The 19,186-nt window shown below is 44.5% G+C and overlaps 1 protein-coding gene across 5 annotated transcripts in view; it reads left to right on the forward strand.

Annotated features, from left to right (window-relative positions):
- The window catches only part of WDR25 (WD repeat domain 25), a 146,927-nt gene that overhangs the window by 119,465 nt on the left and 8,276 nt on the right, over window positions 1–19,186 (forward strand). For all 5 annotated transcript variants that reach the window (XM_045775396.2, XM_045775391.2, XM_087856220.1 and 2 more), the window contains one exon: window positions 16,778–16,948. In XM_045775396.2, coding sequence (XP_045631352.1) covers window positions 16,778–16,948 — 171 coding nt within the window. The remainder of the gene's footprint in view (window positions 1–16,777; window positions 16,949–19,186) is intronic.

A 19,186-nucleotide genomic window follows, 5' to 3' on the forward strand; every position in this document is an offset into this window, starting at 1 on the left:
TGTGTTGACCTCAAATTGATCTCAATGTTATTTCATTACTTTTTTTTTTTTAAAGATTTTATTCATTTGGGGCATCTGGGTGGCTCAGTTGGTTAAGCATCTGCCTTCGGCTTGGGTCATGATCCCAGGGTCCTGGGATCGAGTCCCACATCGGGCTTCTCTGTTCAGTGGGGAGCCTGCTTCTCCCTCTCCCTCTGCTCTCTCTCTCAAATAAATAAATAATATCTCTAAAAATAAAAGTAATCCTTAAAAATGAAAGATTTTATTTATTTACTTGAGAGAGAGAAAGAAAGAGCAAGTGAGAGATACAAGGCTCCATCCCAGGACCCTGGGATCACGACCTGAGCCAAGGGCAGACGCTTAACCAACTGAGCCACCCAGGTGCCCTTGTTTCATTACTTTTTTGCTATCATTCATTCATTCATTCATTCATTCATTCATTCTATTTCATTTATTTGTTGTCACTATTTATTTATTAATTATTTATTATTTTTCATTATTTTTCCTTCCTGTTGATCTGAGTACCAATCTGGTGTCATTCCCCCAGTCTGCAGAACTTACTTTAACATTTTTTTGTAGTACAGACTTCCTGGTGGTGAATTATCTCAGTTTTTGTTTACTTTATTTTGCCTTTGTTTTTTCCATGTTGTCCCTTTGTGAAAATACCTTTATGGAAGTATAATTGACCTATAGTAAACTGGGTATTTGAAGTATGCAGCTTGATAAGTTTTGACATATGTATACGTCCATGGAACCATCACTACAGTCAAATTAAGTGGTAATATCCATCATCTTCAAACGTTTTTGTGCTCCTTTGTAATTTCTTCTCCTGCCCCTCTCTGTGGCTTACTCTTGGCTTCAGGCACCCACTCATCTGTTTTGTCATTATAAATTAGTTTCCATTTTCTAGAATTTTTTGTGTAAATTATAGTCATATGTATGTACTCTTTATTTTTTTATTTTTTATTTTTTTTAAAGATTTTATTTATTTATTCGACAGAGATAGAGACAGCCAGCGAGAGAGGGAACACAAGCAGGGGGAGTGGGAGAGGAAGAAGCAGGCTCCCAGTGGAGGAGCCCGATGTGGGGCTCGATCCCATAACGCCGGGATCACGCCCCGAGCCGAAGGCAGATGCTTAACCGCTGTGCCACCCAGGCGCCCCTATGTACTCTTTTTAAATGTGGGTTTTCCCCACATTCAGCATAATTATTTTGAGTTGATCCATGTTATTGTGTGTACAAATAATAGTTTATCCCAACCTATTGATAAGTAGCGTTCCACAGTAAGGATATACCATAGTTTATCTATTTACTATAGATGGACATTGAGTTGTTTCCAGCTTTTGGTTATTACAAATAAAGTTACTATGAACATTCATGTACAAGCCTTTTTGTGAGTACATGTTTTCATTTCTTTGGGTGTTACAGACTACATTGTGCCCCTCTCTTACTCATATGTTGAAGCCCTAACCCCTAGTGTGACTGTATAGGGCCTTTAAAGAGATAATTCCGGTTAAATGAGGTCATAAAGGTGAGGCCCTAATCCGATAGGACTGGTGTCTTTAAAAGAAGAGGAAGTGACAACAGAGCTTTCTCTGGGCTGCATGGAGAAAAGGCCACGTGGGGACTCAGCAAGAAGTTGGGAGTCTTCAAGCTAAGGAGACAGGCCTCAGCAGAAACCAGCCCTGCTGGCACCTCGATCTTAGACTCCCAGCCTCCAGGATTGTGAGATAATAAATGTCTGTTGTTTAAGCCCCAGACTGTGCTACCTTTTTATGGCAGCTTGAGCAGACTAAGATATTGGATAAATACCTAGGATTAGAATATCTAGGTAGTATGCTGGTCTATGTTTAACTTGTAAAGAAACTTCCAGTTTTCCAAATGGTTGCACTATTTTACCGTCCCACAGACATTGTGTGAGGACCCCATTGCACTGCATCATAGCCAACACTTGCTGTGATAGGCCTTTTAAATTTCAGCCATTCTGAAATGAGTGTAGTGGTGTCTCACGGTGGTTTTAATTTGCATTTCCAGAATGACTAATGATGTGCATCTTTTCCTGAGCTGCTTTGCCATCTGTATGTATATTTTTTTGATGAATGTCTAAGTTTCTTGTCCATTTTTTAAAAAAAAATCAGACTGTTTTCGTGTTACTGAGTTTTGAGAGTTCTTTATATATATGTTTATCACATGTATGATTTGCAAATACTTCCTCCCAGTGCGTGGGTTGTGTTTTCATTCTCATATTTTTGGAAGAGCAGAATTTAAAATTTTTGATAAAGTTTAATTTCTCAATGTTTTTTTTTTCCTAATCATTCTGTTAGTGTCGTGGCTAAGCAAACTCTGCCTAACCTAAGGCCACAAAGATTTGCTTCTGTGTTTATTTTCAGAGGTTGTATAGTATTGGGCTTTATATTTGTCTGTGGTCCATCTCATAGTAATTTTTGTATGTGGTGCAAGGTAATGGATGGAAATTCATGGTTTTGCATGTGGATATTCAGTATTCCTGCAATACTTGTTGAAAATAATACCCATGACTTTGTAACTTTGGAAAATTAGTTGACTGAATTTGTGTAGGTCTATTTTTTTTTAAGATTTTTTTTTTAAAGATTTTATTTATTTATCTGACAGAGAGAGAGACAGCCAGTGAGAGAGGAAACACAAGAGGGGGAGCGGGAGAGGAAGAAGCAGGCTCCCAGCAGAGCAGGGAGCCCAATGTGGGGCTCGATCCCTGAACCTGGGGATCACGCCCTGAGCCGAATGCAGACGCTTAACGACTGGGCCACCCAGGCGCCCCTGTTTTGTAATATCTTCTCTCCCATTGCTTTCTTTGTCTTTACACCAATACCCCCATTGTTTTCTTGTAATCTTTCTCATTATTTTCATCTAATGAGTCTTGAAATCAGGTAGTATAAGTCTTCCAATTTTTTTCTTTTTCAAAATTGTTTTGGCTATTCTAGGTTCTTTGCACTTATATTTCAATTTTATAATCACTTTGTCAATTTTCTACCAAAAAAGGCCTGCTTGATCTTCAAATGATATTGTATGTGATCTACCAATCAGTTTTGGAGGAAAATTGAATTCTTAACAGTTTTGAGTCTTCCTATCCATAAGCATAATATACTTCTCCATTTCTTTAAATCTAGTTTGGGGCGCCTGGGTGGCTCAGTCAGTTAAATGGCCGACTCTTGATTTTGGCTCAGGCCATGATCTCAGGGTCCTGGGATTGAGCCCTGAGTAGGGCTCTATGCTCAGCTGGGAGTCTACTTCTCTACCTCTCTCCCCCTCTGCCCCTACCCACCCTGCTCACATGTGCATGCTCTTCCTCTCTTTCTCTCTCTCTCTAAAATGAATAAATAAATCTTTAAAAGAATAAATCTAGTTTAATTTCTTTCACTAGTGTCTTATAGTTTTCACTGTATAGTTCTTAAACATTGTTGTTAGGTTTATTCCTAAATATTTATATTTTTACACTATTGTAAGTAGTATTTTAAAATTTCAATTTTTGATTGTATATTGTTGGTATAATAGAAATACACTGATTTTTATGTATTCACCTTGAATTCCATAACTCTAAGTCATTTATTAGTTCTGGTTGCTTTTTTGTAGATATTGTTGTATTTTCTGCAAAGATGATCATTTCATCTGTGAATAAAGGCAGCTTTAATTCTTTTTTTCCAATCTGAATGCCATTTCTTCCTCCCATGCTGCATTCTATCCCTTCCTTCCAGCTTATTGCATTGGCTTAAGCCTGTAGACCTGTGTTGAAATGAAGTGGCAAGGTGGACATCTTTGCATTGTTCTCAGTATTAGAGGGGAAGTATTCATTCTTTTTCACAGTTACATATGTTAGCTATGTGTTTTTGTAGATGTCCCTATGAATTTGAGGACATTCCCTTTTATTCCTAGTTTGTTGAGAGTTGTTATTGTGAATGAATGTTGGATTTTGTCAGTTGCCTTTCTGACATCTTTTGAGGGATAATATGTTTTTCCTATTTACTCAGTTAATATGGTGGATTTTGTCAAAAGATTTTTCAGTTATTAAAACAACCTTGCATTCTTGGGATAAACTCCACTTGATCATGATTTATTATCCCCTTTATATAATTTGGGATTCTGTTGGCTAAAATGTGTTAAGAATTTTCATATCTGTGTTCAAAGGGATATTGATCTGTACTTCTCTGGTCATGTCTTTGTCTCCTTTTGGTATCAGGGCAATGCTGGCCTCATAGAATGACTTTGTGATTGTTCCTTTCTCCCCAGTTTGCTGGAAGAGATTGTATAGAGTTGCTGTTATTTCTTCTGTAACATTTGCTGGAATTGACTAGTGAAGTCATCTTAGCCTAAAATTTTCTTTTCGGGGAGGTTTGAAACCTCAGATAAAATTTATTTAATAAATATAGGGTTATTCTAGTGTTCTCTTTCTCTTTGAGTGACCTTTGGTAGTTTGTGTCCTTCAAGAGATTTTTTTCTTTCATCAAAGTTATCTAATTTTTTGGCATAAATTGTCTAGAGGCTTAATTTTGTTGACCTTTTCAAAGTACCAGATTTTCTTTCATTGGTTTTTCTTTATTTCTTTTCCTTTTAAAAAACTTAATGATTTCTTTTCTTAATTATTTCCTTCTGCTTAAACCTTGAGTTTAACTTTATATTCTTTTTCTAGTTTCTTAAAGTGGAAGTTGAGACTTTTGTTCTTTTCTAACATAGATGTTCATTGCCACAGGAGCTCTCCCTTATCCACGAGGGATAGTTCCAAGACCCCCGTGGATGCCTGAAACCATGGATGGGACTGAACTCTATATACCATATACTGTTTTTTCCTATACATACATGCTTATGATAAGATTTAATTTATAAATTAGGAACAAGTAATAGATTAGCAACAATAATTAATAAAATAGAGCAATTATAACAATTTAATATAACAATATAATAAGTTATGTGAATGTGGTCTCTTTCTCAAAATATCTTATTAAATTGTACTTACCCTTCTTTTTCTTGTGATGATGTGAGATGATAAAATGCCTATATGATGAGGTGAAGTGAATGACATGGGTGCTGTGACATGCAAAGGTCAGGCTACCACTGACCTTCTGACACTATGTCAGAAGGAAGATCATCTGCATCCAGACCACAGTTGACCTTGGTGACTGAAACTCTGGAAAGCAAAACTGCTGGAGAGGGGGACTGTTGTGTTAATTTCCCTCTGGGTGTTGCAGCTACGTTAACACAACTGTTGATATATTGTGCTTTCATTTTTATTTAGTTAAAAAATACTTTTGGGGCGCCTGGGTGGCTCAGTCGTTAAGCATCTGCCTTTGGCTCAGGGCGTGATCCTGGAGTTCTGGGATCAAGCCCCACATCAGGCTTCTCCGCTAGGAGCCTGCTTCTTCCTCTCCCACTCCCCCTGCTTGTGTTCCCTCTCTCGCTGGCTGTCTTTCTCTGTCAAATAAATAAATGAAATCTTTAAAAAAAAATACTTTCTAATACCTTTTTAATTTCTTCTTGGTCTTCATGGATTATTACAGGAGTGTGCTATTTCGATTCCAAATACTTGGAAATTTTCCAGATATCTTTTATTGATTTTTAATTCCATTGTGGTACAGAACATACATTGTGTGTTTGAATCCTTTTAAGTTTATTGAGACTTGTTTGACATTCTAGAATATGGTCTACCTTGGTAAATGTTCTGTGTGTAATTGAAAATAATGTTTATTCTCCTGTTATTGGGAGTAGTGTTGTGTACATCTCAATTAGATTGAGTTGGTAAATCATGTTATTCAAGTCTTCTGTATCCGTTCTGATATTTCTGTCCATTTGTTCTCTTAGTTAAGAGCAGCTGGTTGAAATTTGTGAAGAGCGAATTTGTCTTATTTCCTTTTTAAGTTCTATTAGTTTTCCTGCATTTATTTTGAGGCTCTCTTATTAGGTGCAAAGCCATTGATGATTGTTATGTTTCCCTGATGAATTGACTCTTTAATCATTATGAAAAGACTTCCTTTATCCCTGGTAATATTCTTCATTCTGAAATCTCCTCTGTCTGTCATTAACCTAGGCGTTCCTGGTTTACTCTGATTACTGTTAACATGATACATTTTTTTCCATGTTTTTACTTTTAACCTATTTCTGTCTTTATAATTAAAATGTGTTTTGGGGCACCTGGCTGGCTCAGTTGGAAGAGCATACAACTCTTGATCTCAGGGTTGTGAGTTCAAGCCCCATGTTGGGTGTAGAGATTACTTAAATAAATGGGTTTCCTGGGTGGCTCAGTCGGTTAAGCATCTGACTCTTGAGTTTGGCTCAGGTCATGATCTCAGGGTTGTGAGATTGAGCCCTGCGTGGGGCTCTGCACTCAGCGGGGAGTCTGCTTGTGGATTCTCTCTCCCTCTCCGCCCTTCCCCCTGCTTGCTATCTCTCTCAAAAAAATCTGGAGCGCCTGGGTTAACAGCTAAACATCTGCCTTCGGCTCAGGTCATGATCCCAGGGTTCTGGGATTGAGCTCCGCATCGGGCTCCCTGCTCAGTGGGAAGCCTGCTTCTCCCTCTCCCACTCCCCCAGCTCATGTGCTCCCTCCCTCTCTCTCTGTCTGCCAAATAAATAAAAATCTTAAAAAATTAAATTTAAAAAACCTTTAAAAGTAAATAAATAAACTTTGTTATTTATTTTATTTTTTAAAAGATTGTATTTATTTGAGAGAGAGAGAGCATGTGAGAGAGCATGCATGAGCAGGGAGAGGTAGAAGTAGACTCCCCACTGAGCTGGGATCCCAGTGCAGGGTATACAATTTCAGGACTCCACGATCATGACCTAACCTGCAGATGACAAACAAACTTTAAAAAAAAATAAATAAAAATGTGTTTCTTGTAGGCAGCGCTTAGTTGGATCTTGATCTTTAGTTTAATTCTGTGTACCAGTCTTTTTCTTTGAGCTGGTGTATTCATCCTGTTTTCATTTAACACAGTCATTGGTGTGTTTGGGTTTCAATTCACCATCTTGCCATTGTTTTCATTTGTTGCACCTCTTCTCTTCTCTCTTTCGTTTTTGTTTTTTTCCTGCCTTTTCTCTTGGATTAACTTAGTATTTTTATGATTTCATCTTACCTGTTTTGTTGCTTTTTTAATCCATGGATTTATGCTGTGGTTTACTTTTAGAGGTTGCTTTAGAGTTCATAGTATACGTTTTTATCTTATCAGCCCACCCTCAAGTCCTATTAAATCTCTTTAGGTATTGTGTGAGCTTGTATTGAGTTTTCCCCCTTAATAGTCTTTGTGCTATTTTTGGCATACATCTTATTTCTACATATATTACAGTCCCCAGAATACGTTGTTATTATTTTTGCTGGCAACAGCAAATTATTTTTAAAATATTTTAATACTAGAAAAGTATGTTCTATTTCCCTGCATATGTACTGTTTCCATTGCTTTTCAATCTTTTTTAAAAAAAAGATTTTATTTATTAGAGAGAGCAAGCACAAGCAGGGGCAGAGGGAGAAAGAGAAGGAGGCTCCCCCCTGAGCAGGGAGCCTGACGTGGGGCTCGATCCCAGGACCCTGGGATTGTGACCTGAGCCAAAGGCAGACACTTCACCGACTGAGCCGTCCAGGTGCCCCACTTTTCAGTCTTTTGTGTAGATTCTGGTCGGTACAATTTTCTTTCTGCCTTAAAGACTTGCAGTTTTTGTTTTCAACAGTCACACATATTTCAGAGAACTTAATTTGGAGAAAAAAATGGTCTTTTGGATTTACCCAATCTTCTACCATTTCTGGTGCTCTCCCTTCATTCCTGAAGTTCTCACTTTTCCTCTGCTATTATTTATCTTTAGCTTGAAAACTGTGTTTAGCATTTGTTGTGGATAGAGCAGGTCTGCTGATGATAAATTTACTTGGCTTTTCTTCATCTGTGAAGGTCTTTTATCTCCCCTTCATTCCCACAGGATGTTTTTGTCTATAACATTCTGAGCTGACACTCCTTCCTGTCACCACTTTCACTGTGTCCACAGTCTTCTGGCCTCCATAACTTCTGATGAGAAATCCCCAGCCCTTCAGATTGCTTCATGTGATGCTTCATTTTTCTAACCTGGGTGCTTTCAAGATTTTTCCTTTAGCTTTTCAGCAGTTTGATTGTGATGTGTCAGGGCTTGGTTTTCCTTGGCTTGCTGAGCCTCTTGACTCTGTAAGTTTATGCATTTTGCCAAATTTGGGCGCGCTCTGTCAACAAATATATATATTTTTCTGCACTGCTGTCTTTCCCCTCTCTTTTAGGAACTCCAGTGACAAAAATACTTAAGTTTTTGATGTTATCCCACAGGTCCCTAAGGGTTTGTAGGTTTTTTCTTCAGATTGTATCATTCCTGTTGATCTGTCTTCAAGTTCACTGAGTCTTTCTTTTGTCACTTCCATTTTGTTATTGAGTTTATTCCATGGTTGTCTTTTTTTTTTTTCCAGTTCTAAATTTTTCTATTAAAGAAAAAAAATGCAATTCCTGGGACACCTGGGTGGCTCAATTGGTTAAGCATCTGCCTTCCGCTCAGGTCATGATCCCAGGTCCTGGGATTGAGGCCTGCATCAGGTTCCCTGCTCAGTGGGGAGCCTGCTTCTCCCTCTCTTGCTCCCCCTGCTTGTTCACTCTCTCTCTGTCAAATAAATAAATAAAATCTTTTTTAAAAAAGAGTGTTTATGTCATTGAGGATTATTATAATTGCTATTTAAATGTGTCTGATAATTCTAGCATCTGGGTCACTTCAGGGCTGACATGTATCATTTCTCTCTACTATTTACATTTTCCTGGTTCTTTATATGTCGAGTAACTTCAGAATATATCCTACACATTTTGAATATCATATGGTAAAATCCTGGGTCCTATTGAAGTCCTATGGAGAATAGTGATTTTTTTGTCTTAAGAGGCAGCCAACCATTTTAGATTGAGATTCCAGGTTCTTTCTCTCTTTCATTGGGCAGTGGTTCCATTTTCATTACAGTGTTGAAACACTTTGTGATGCTGGGCCACGAAGGGATTTGTTTCAGACTTGGGCAGTGGTTATATGGTATTCTGCTTCTCCTAGTTTCAGTTGTGCTTCTGTGATTGTGTTCCATGACTATATTGCTTAGGGGTTGTCCTGGGGTGCATGTCAGTTCACACATAGAACTAGAGGATTCTCAGCTCTCTCCTCTTTGGAACTTCTCCCACACCACGTGACCCCCCCAGGGCCTCCTTTCCTGGTTCTTCTGCCCAGAGAGATGGCATTGTCTCAGACTGTTAGCCTTCTGCCTCGTCACGGTATCCATAACTGGGATCCCTTTCAAGGCAAAGTAGCCAGAGAAAATAGAGGAAAAAAATAATGTGGCTTTCCCCCTTACCATTGTTATAATAAAGACCCTTTTCCCCAGCTTTTCTATTCAGATGTTTTCCATCTGGGTTTTAGGTACTTGTGCTGCACACCCAGAGCACTGCAGTCCTGCTGTTGGGGCTGGCGTTGGGTCAGGGCAGGAGAGCAAGAGGATATATTTTTAGATTTCCCCCATACTCTCTGGCTTACAGGGGCCCATTTTCTTGTTCCTTTGACCAGAATGACAGATTTATTTCAGAATTTTTGCTATCCGTGTTCCCTGTGTAGCTCCTTAATTCACTAAGTCAAATTGTCAAAGTCAGGAGTTAAAAGACAGCAAACAGGCAACCCCCTCCTCCAAACCCTACAAATCTAGGCTCTTACCTTTCAAATTTTTATTTCCCTTCCCAGCCCACTTGCTATTATTTACTCTTTAAAGCCTTTAGGTAGTTGCTTCTTGAATTTTGTCCAGAGCTTTTAGTTGTAATTGGTAGGAGAGAATAAGAGGCCATAGCAGGCTTACTCCATTTTGGGTTAAAACTAGATTTCATCTTTAAATCCGGTCTTTTTTTTCTCTTTGGTATGTTTTGAATAATTGCAATTGCTGTGTCTTCTAGTTCTTTTTTTTTTCAGTATCTCATCTGCTGTTAATCCCATCTAATGTATTTTTCATCTCAAACATTGTGTATTTCATCCCTAGAAGTTCAGTGCATCCTCCATGGCTCTACCTAGCATGGTCACTTTTGCCTCTACCCCCCCTTTTTTTAAGAGGGAGAGAGAGTACACGTTGGGGTGGGGAAGAGCAGAAGGAGAGAATTTTAAGCAGACTCCATGCTCAGCGCAGAGCCTGACAGTGGAGCTCAATCTCACAACCCTGAGATCATGACTTGAGCAGAAATCAAGAGTTGGACGCTTAACTGATTGAGCCACCCAGGCACCCCACTTTCCTTTACCTTCTTAAACGTACATGAGACAGTTACAATCACTGTTGTGGTGCTGAGGTCGGTCATCTGTCGCTTCTTGGTTTAGCTGGGTTTAGAGACCATAATCTGAGTGATGTGGTTGCTCCTTGTTTCTAGGCCCCTTCTGTGGACAGAGCTAGGAAATGGTTTTGTTGTTAAGAAAAAATACATCAGGGGCACCTGGCTGGCTCAGTTGATGGAGTGTGTGACACTTGATCTCAGGGTTGTAAGTTAGAGCCCCATGTAGGGTGTGGAGATTACTTAAAAATAAGATCTTGGGGTGCCTGGGTAGCGCAGTCGTTAGGTGTCTGCCTTCGGCTCCGGGTGTGATCCCGGCATTCGGGATTGAGTCCCACATCGGGCTCCTTCACTGGGAGCCTGCTTCTTCCTCTCCCACTCCCCTGCTTGTGTTCCCTCTCTCACTGGCTGTCTATCTCTGTGAAATAAATAAATAAATAATCTTAAAAAAAAAAAGTCTTAAAAAAGAAAAAAAAAACCTCATTTTTTTCCCTATTCAAATTTAGCTTTACAGAATTTTTCTTTAACTTGTTTGGTTTTATGTATTTTCTCTTTTTTATACTGGAAATTTTTATTTCTATCTGCCTTCACAGAATTTTGGGGGTATATGTCAACACTAGCTGTGCAATGATTGAAGACAGTTTAAGATTTCTTGTGGTTCTTTTGGTCCACAGAGTATGTCCAGTTAGGATCTACCGTCAAATTACTGATTTTCTGTTCAGAATGTATATTCAACTAAGAATATGCCATTATATTAGTGTGCTTTAGAGTCTCCCAAAATAAATCCCATTTGTGTGGTTAAGCTACCAGCTCAACACATGGTTAGTTTTATTTGATTAATTTTGCTTTCATATCTTAGAGCCTGCTTTATGTTAATTTGGTTGCATCATTTTATAAAATACATACATGGCTCTAGAGAAGGGATTGGAAAACTGTAGCTTGTAGGCCCGATCTGGCCTGCCACCGGCTTGGTACAGTCCTTGAGCTAAGAATGGTTTCTAGGGGTGCCTGATGGCACAGTCAGTTAAGTGTCCCAACTCTTGATTTCCGCTCAGGTGATGATCTCAGGATTGTGAGATAGGGCACCACCATTGGGATGTGCACCCAGCGTGGCGTCTGCTTGAGATTCTCCCTCTCCTCTGCCCCTCTCCCCACTTGCACTTGCATGTGCTCTCTCACTCTCTCTCTCTAAAATAAATGAACAAAATCTTTAAAAAAGAATGGTTTCTACGTTCTCAAATGGTCGTAACATACACATGCGTGCACACGTCTGCACACAGGCACACGCACACAGAAGAGTATGCAGCAGTAACTGTATGTGTCCCCCAGACCCTAAACTGTTTACTGTCTGGCCGCTTACAGACATCCTCTAAGTTCTGTCTCTAATCCTCTCTCTTCCTGTCTCTATTCTCTTTCTCTGTTTATTTACTTCTTTAGTTTCTGGTTTATCTTTCTGTTGTTTTTAGTGGAAGCAAACCACCCACACATACATATTCCTGTCCCTTCTTCCATTTACCCCATACACTGTTTCTCTGCCACCTGGCTTTTCTCACTGGCCGCCCCACAGCAGGGCGGATGGGCCCGCCTCACTCTTCACAGTTGCATCACGTTCCGGAGTGTGGATGGACTAAGGTTTATTCAGCTGGTCCTTTCTGGATGTATGTTTGGGTTATTTCCAGTTTTTAATTTTTATAAGTATTGCTGCTTTCAGTGGTGCTGTACTTACATCTTTTTGGGGTTTTGCCAGTGTACCTTTGGGATCATTCCTACAGGTTGCTTTGCTGGGTCATGCAGATTGCTGCGAAACAAGGCATATGTTATTTTGCTTGATGTTGCCCCAGTTCTCTCCACAGGGATTGTGGCATTTTGTGTTTCTGTCAGCAGTGTGTACAGTTAGCTGATGCCCCACAGCCACCTACTGGAGTGTGTTGTCAAACTGGGATTTTGCTAATTTGATAGGTAAGAAATGGTATCTCTGTGTAATTTAAATTTGCATTTCTCTTGGTATGAGCAAATCAAAGGACCAATTACATTTCCTTTTATATGACCTCTGTTCACTTTTCCAGCATTTTTTTGTAGAGGTGCTGGGTCTTTCCCATCTGCTTTGAGAAACTGTATTAGGGACCATAACCTTTGCCTCTAATATAAGTTGCAAATATTTCTCCCATTTGTCACTTTTATTTACTTGTTTTGTGTGCCGTTGTTGTTATGTTCATGTAGCCAGGTTAACCCATTTTTCTTCTCGTTGCTTCTGGCCTCAGAGCCATGGCAAGGAAAGCTTCCCCCAACTCCACATTGTAGAAAAACTCAATCAGGTCCTCGTTTCTATTTTTTTTTTTTTTTTAACATGAATTCCTGACCCTTTGTGAATTTCTGAACAGAGCACTTTCGGTGTATGCTGTGCTCTGTGATTGGCCACTTGTGTGAATTTAAACTCCAGAAACAGGCCCTTTGCTCACTTCTCCAGCTTGCTTTTATGCATAGATTCCTGACATCTTAGCATTTGAAGAGACCCCAGTGTTTATTTTCAGGGAGAAGGAATTGAACTCTGAGGAGAAGGAACTTGCTCAACGACCCACAGCTCTGAGCTGGGGACTCTGGCTCCGGCCGGGACGGAAGAGAAGGTTCCTGAGCATCTGCTTCACGTCAGCCGCTGAGCCAGGCACATCGCCTTTGTTTGCTCCCAGGCTGTAGGCCCCATGACTCGCCCCACCTTACAGGGGTGGAGGCTGAAGCAGAGAGGCGTGGTTTGCCCAGGACCGTGCAGTTTAGCAACAGGCCCCCTGGGTGTCCGCCTGAGAGCTTGGGCCCTCTCACGAGGGGAGGGAGGCCTCCACCAGCCTCCCCAGGGCCAGTGATGATGTGACATTGAGCCAGGTGCTCTGCTTCTGCCTCCCACCCCCACTGTGGTCTCAAGAGTTCCTTGAGAGTCACATCTCCTTTGTTTCCATGTCCAGGACCACAGGAGGACCCTGTGAATGAATGTCATCTCTTAGGGTGTCTAACAGAGCCAGTGGCAGCAGCTCCCCAAGTACCTGATGTTGCTGGGAGCTAGAGACCTCAGAGTCCCTACTTTTCAAGCTGTCCTTTTTGTCATAATCCATTTATGTATCCACTCATTCACTTATCCAGCCATCAGTTCAGCACACCTTAGTAATGCTTGTGCTGTGCAGACCCAGTGCTGCCCAAGGGCGACTCAGAAATGCTGGTGCCCGGGAACTCACGGTCCTGTGGGGTAAGCAGGTGACTGAGGGAGCACGGGGTCCCGTGGGTGCCAGAGCAGTGTCTCCGCTTGCCTTCCCTCAGGCTTGGGTGCAGAGGAGTGGTGGGGTGAGGCCAGGGGGCTAGTGCACCCCCGTCCTCCTCCTTTCTGAGGTCCAGTGGCACCCAGAGGCAGAGGTTTGCTTGTTGGCAGCCCAGGCCCTTTGTGGTGATGACCAAAAAGCCAGGCCTGGAGAGGGAAGGGACTCCCCCAGGCACACCAGTAAGTCAGCAGCTGGGCCAGAACCGGAGCCCAGCCTGCGCCCAGCCACGTGCACTTCGGAAGTGGCAGGGACGTGAGGAAGGGCAACCTGTGCTTTGGATGAATCAGAGTCAGCCCATAGTTTCCCAGGTTTGTCCAGTGCGCCAAGCAGTTGTCAGATTTCAGGGATGTTGAGTGATTTTCATAACTGAGTATATCATGGTGTGGATTACGTCTCCCACTTTCCCCAAAGCCAAAGCCTTCAGCCAGGTATCTGCGTACCTGACAGAGGCCCCTGGCTGCCAGAAGAGTCCGAGGAGGGCTCCCTTCTGGATCCAGCTAGTTAGGCCCGCGTAGTGCCATCCCATGCCCCTGGGATGGGACATACCAGCTGTCGGTGTAATTAAGGTTGCCATAAAACCCACCAGCTAGACACACAAATGGCTCCTCTGCTCTTTCCCGGGGCAGGAGCAGTTGTGAAGGCGAGTAAATCACGTTCGGCGGCGATCACTTCAAAGGTCAGCCTTCCACTTACAGCAGCGTTATTGGCAGGGATCGCCCGTAACACGGCTTGTTTCCTGGCCATTCAATTTTATGGTGCCCTAATGAATTGGGCCGTTTCCATCCGTTCTCAGGAACATACAGAACAACGGTTTTTGTTCTCCTGGAAAGTTTGTCTTAGGAGGCAGGTGTGATGGTGGGCTCGCGGGTAGTTCCGTAGTGGACAGGCTGAGGGCCCGTGGCACCTTGCTCCTCTCTGGGCTGTCACGCCTCCCCCTAAAAAAGCTACCTCTGGGCTGTCATCATGAGATAATTTATGTGGAACCCCTGCCCAGTGGCTGCCACTTTTTGGCACTCAGAAGCGGCTAGGGGGGCCCTCTTCTTCCTCTGTCCTTTCCTGGGTCAGTGGGTTTCCCAAGCCCCTGTGGGGATCAAGGTGCTGTGGCTGGAGGGGGGCTGCAGCATGTAGGCTGCCCACGGGAGCTCACGGTCCTACCTACCGGAAAGCTGGGAACTGCCCGGCGCGTGTGGACGCCCACCAGTGGCCATTCTCTATGAGCTGCTGTAGCGCTGGGTGCTGCTCCGTGCCCCCCCCCCCCCCCCCGCCGGGGAGGACAAGCTGCACGGTGCGCAGGCCACAGCCAGGGACGTAAGTTGGACCGGGCGTACTCTTCTCTTGGTATTTGCTACCCCGGCAGTCTCTGGATTCCCTGCTCCTCACCTGAACGGTGGTGATGGAGAGGGCTTTGGGCGCTGAGGCCCATTGTGGCCTAGGCAAATGGAGGGCTGGGGTGGCTGAAGTGAGGGGTAACTGAAATGGCCCCTGGGATGGGAGGAGCCAGCAAAGAAATTGCTTCAGAGCCATTGACTATGGGGCATTGCTCCCTCCCCTCCCCTCCTTTCCCCTCCCCTTCCCACCAGAGTGGATTCCAGACCCGGTCTTGGGGTGGCACTGTTGTGAGCTGGACTGTTGTGCAAATTCAGGGGAACTGATAGTGGAGACTGTGAAGTCACGCGCCCCCCCCCCCCCGCCCCACCAGGCCCCAGCCTCAGACTGGGCAGGCGGAGCATTTAGCCAGCAGCATCCCCTCTGGGTCCCTCTGGCTGGGGGCATGGAGACGTCCTCCCCATCCACACTCTGTGAGGCTCAGGGCTGAGGAGCAGCCACAGGCCGGCTTTCTGCCCTGTGTTCAGAGGCTTGCAGGGCTGCCCTCTCTCTTCTGCCTCTGGACTGTTCTTCAGGCTTCGGGGGCTCACCCTGAAATCAACTTAGCTAGGGGCTGCTTCTGAAGAGGCTCGGAGAAGAGCAGTCGTTTGTCCCCAGGAAATTATCCCCATATTTATGGAGGTAGGGAGTGGCCAGTAGGAGATTGGGTTGTGGGCCCCAGGGAAGCAGCAGGGATGGGGAGAAGCCCACCACCCTGGTGGTGGGACTTTGAGCAAATCCCTATATCTCTGAGCCTCAGTGTTCCTCATCTGGACAATGGGTCTCAAAACTGCCCAAATTGACTATGTAAAGTGCTGCATGTAATGTGAATTTGAATTATATACATTTGAAAGAGGATGATAGAAAATATATCTGCAAAATTTTTAAGGTTGTGAACTCCAGTTTTTTAAAAAAATTGTCAAGACTTCTTTTTCCCAGCCAGCAGGTGAGGGACCAGAGAACTGTGTTTATGCTGTGGCCACATGGTGGCGCCCTGGGAACTGGTAAACAGGCCAGCCAGGACCTGGAGGAAGGCCTGAGACCGCCTTGTATTGGCCTCTTGCCGAAATACTGCAGTCTAAAGCGTGCGGTCTGTGAGTTCGTGAAGTGGAGTTACTTGTTAGTTCTGATACTGGGACCCGCCCCCAACCTAAACCAGTTGCTTTAGAATGGAAGGTGAATGTGATAAAATGCTCTGGAGAAAATAGAACCGGTTGATAGTTAATCACATTGGTTTACAAGACAGGAAGCTATGAAATATTGGCCGAGATGCTAAGAAGTCAAAGTGTCTTTAAAGCTAATCTGTGTATTGTGGTTCTGGCTTTATGGTCTTCAAGGGCTCTGGCTTTCTGCAGTACAGTTACTATTCCAGAGGGAATAGGCTGGGGTTTTGTGAGCTGTGAATTATATGACATCTTTAGAAGCAAGAGCCTCTCACAAAATATGGCCTGGTATCAGTGGGCATCATTGATGCCCTTTAGGTGCCCTTGGGCAACGGGCCCTTCCCAAAGCTCACTTTCATCAGGCACCAGCTGCTCTCTAGGCGATTGGCGTGATTGGGGAGATTATCACGCCTCCCTGGGTGGCTAATGGATGGTGGCCATGTGTCAGTAGATGTGGGGTGGGCACGCGACAGGGAGGACCGCCTGTGGGGAGGGGCCACCAGGCAAGGCTGTATCTCCTAGCAGCCTAGCACTGCCCTTACTAGACCCACCTACTGTCTGGGCCCTTGGTGGCCCTCCCCGTGGATGCCTGCCCTGTACTCCTGAGGTCCACCAGCATGATGGGTGCCCACTCTTGCAGGTGGTGAGAAGTTACAAGGCGACCATCCAGCAGACCTTGGACATCCTCTTCCTCCAGGAAGGCTCAGAGTTTCTGAGCAGCACAGATGCTTCGAGCCGGGACTCTGCTGACCGTACCATTATTGCCTGGGATTTCCGGAGCTCTGCCAAAATCTCCAACCAGATTTTCCACGTGAGAAACCCTATTTGGCATTGCTTTTCAGTTTGTTTTCAGCTGCAGGATGTAGCCATGTAGCCCTAAGCTGCTGGGATCCCAGGTCACTTCCTGATGGGGATGGTTCAGCAGGCAGGATCTTTAGAGACTGCTCAGGTGCCTGAAATCTCTTGGGTCAGGTAGACAAGTGCAGGTCCAGGCCTGCCTGGAAAGCCTTCCAGAGGTTCCAAATCACAGCACCTCCATGACTGTCCTACTTATCCTCTGCTCAGCATGGCCACCCCGTGGGTGAGGGGTGTGGAGGGGCCATCCATCCAGATCAGTAGAAGATAGCCACACAACCCAAGACACTCCTTCCTTCCCTCTGCCACCCCAGCCAGCCCCCCAGGTTTCCGTCCCACACTCACTCAGTGTGTCTGGCAGGAGCCGTGACCTGGAAGTTCAAGCAGGGCCCCAGGGTTAGACCATCTCTGCTAAAGTCCGAGATTCGCCACTTACAAGCCTGTTACGTAGCCCCTTTGATTCTCATTTTCCTCTTAGGAAATTGAGGAGGAAAATATTCTTTACCTCATAGAGTGCTTCTGAGACTTGAAGGAGATGATGCTTATAAAGGATCTAGTGCCAGGCGCAGGGGTGCTCTACCTGTCATCGCCATCACCACCGTCGTCATTAACGTCATCACCGTCACCACCCTCAAATCCAGCGTCTTCACTACTGTCACCACCACCACCACCTCCACCATCACCACCCTCACCATCACTCTGCTCATTTTCACCATCGCCACTACCACCATCTCCATTGCCATCACCTTATAAGATATCAGTTAAGCCATGGCTAATCTTTTTGGTACTCTCCCTGGCGAATTTCAAAATATATATTAGGTATACATACATACCTTCTCCCCTTCCCTGCCTTTCCTTTTCTCAGAGGATTCTGTGTGACCCTGAGCAAGCCAGCCTCTAGACCTTTACTTCAGCGTGCTAGTGCAGCCCGCTGGGAGGGACAGGCCCGGGGCGGGGTGGGGGGGGGGCTGCATGGGCCTGTCTGGCCACCCTGGCATTCTGTGTCCCAACAGCCTGTGCAGAAACCAGGGCAAGTGGGTGAGGTGGGTGAAAATGCTGAATGCCCAAGCCCCAGCAGAAAATGCTGAGGGCCAAGCCATTGGCCCTCTTAAAAATCACACCTCCTCACTTTCTGTGCGGTGAGCAGGCGCTCTGCTCGGGAGCAGCATGCTGGGGAGCTTGTTAGCAGGTCACCGTGGCCTCTGTGCTGCTGACGGACACAGTAGCCTGCAGCTGTGTTCCACCTGCTCCCCACTTTGCTCTCTGAGTTTGGGCTCTTTTAGACAGTGTGGCTTTAGGACAACACTTAGAATAAAGGAAGGACAGGTGCCGTTGAGAAGGGAGTTTGTAGGGGTGTTTCCATGTGACCCAGCCTGTCAGACAGTGACAGTTCCTTGCCTTGTGCTTTGAACACTTTGTTCATGCCTTTATCTTCTTGCCTGGCCGTTCACCTCCTCAGTTACTGTGTGTGTGGGCCGCGGGGAGCTGGGGCTGGGCTGGGGCCACCCTGAGGGCTCACCGTGGAGGCGGGAGGCGGGTTTGTAGACTTGTGTCCTGTCACTCTGTAGCAGCGTACCGCAAAGTTGGCGGCTTAAACTAACAAATCCACTCTCAGTTCTGGGGGCCGGATGCCTGGTAAGTCTCCCTGGGGTGAAATCAAGGCTCTGCAGGGCCCACTCGTTCTGGCGGCTCTGGGGGAGGGTCTCCCCCTGCTTGTTCACATTGGCCTCTGCAGACCCTCTGCTCTGGCGCTGTGCCGCCTTCTCTGGGTGTCTCATCTCCCGCCTTCCTTTCGTAAGGACACGTGTGATGGCATTTAGGGCAATAATAGGGGGTAATATCCCCACCTCAAGATGCTTAACTTAATGACATCTGCAAAGACAGACACCCCCTCCACACTTTTTGCCATATAAGGTGACATTTATAGGTCCCAGGAATTAGGACAGAGATGTGGTTTGGGGGACCATTTTTCAGTCCACCACTAGGGCCATGAGCCAAGGGATGTTAGAAAGGGCAAGAAAACAGATTACCCTCAGAACCTCCAGAAGGAACACAGCTCTGCTGACACTTTTGCTTTTAGCCCAGTGAGACCCATGTCAGACTTCTGACCTCCAGGACTCTAAGAGAGCAAATGTTTGTAGTTCTAAGCCATGAGGTTGTAGGAAACTCGTACACAGCCGTAAGCCCAGGTTCG

Source organism: Ursus americanus, chromosome 26, assembly GCF_024610735.1.
Source record: "Ursus americanus isolate L20-20 chromosome 26, mUrsAme1.1.p, whole genome shotgun sequence".
Lineage (NCBI taxonomy): Eukaryota > Metazoa > Chordata > Mammalia > Carnivora > Ursidae > Ursus > Ursus americanus.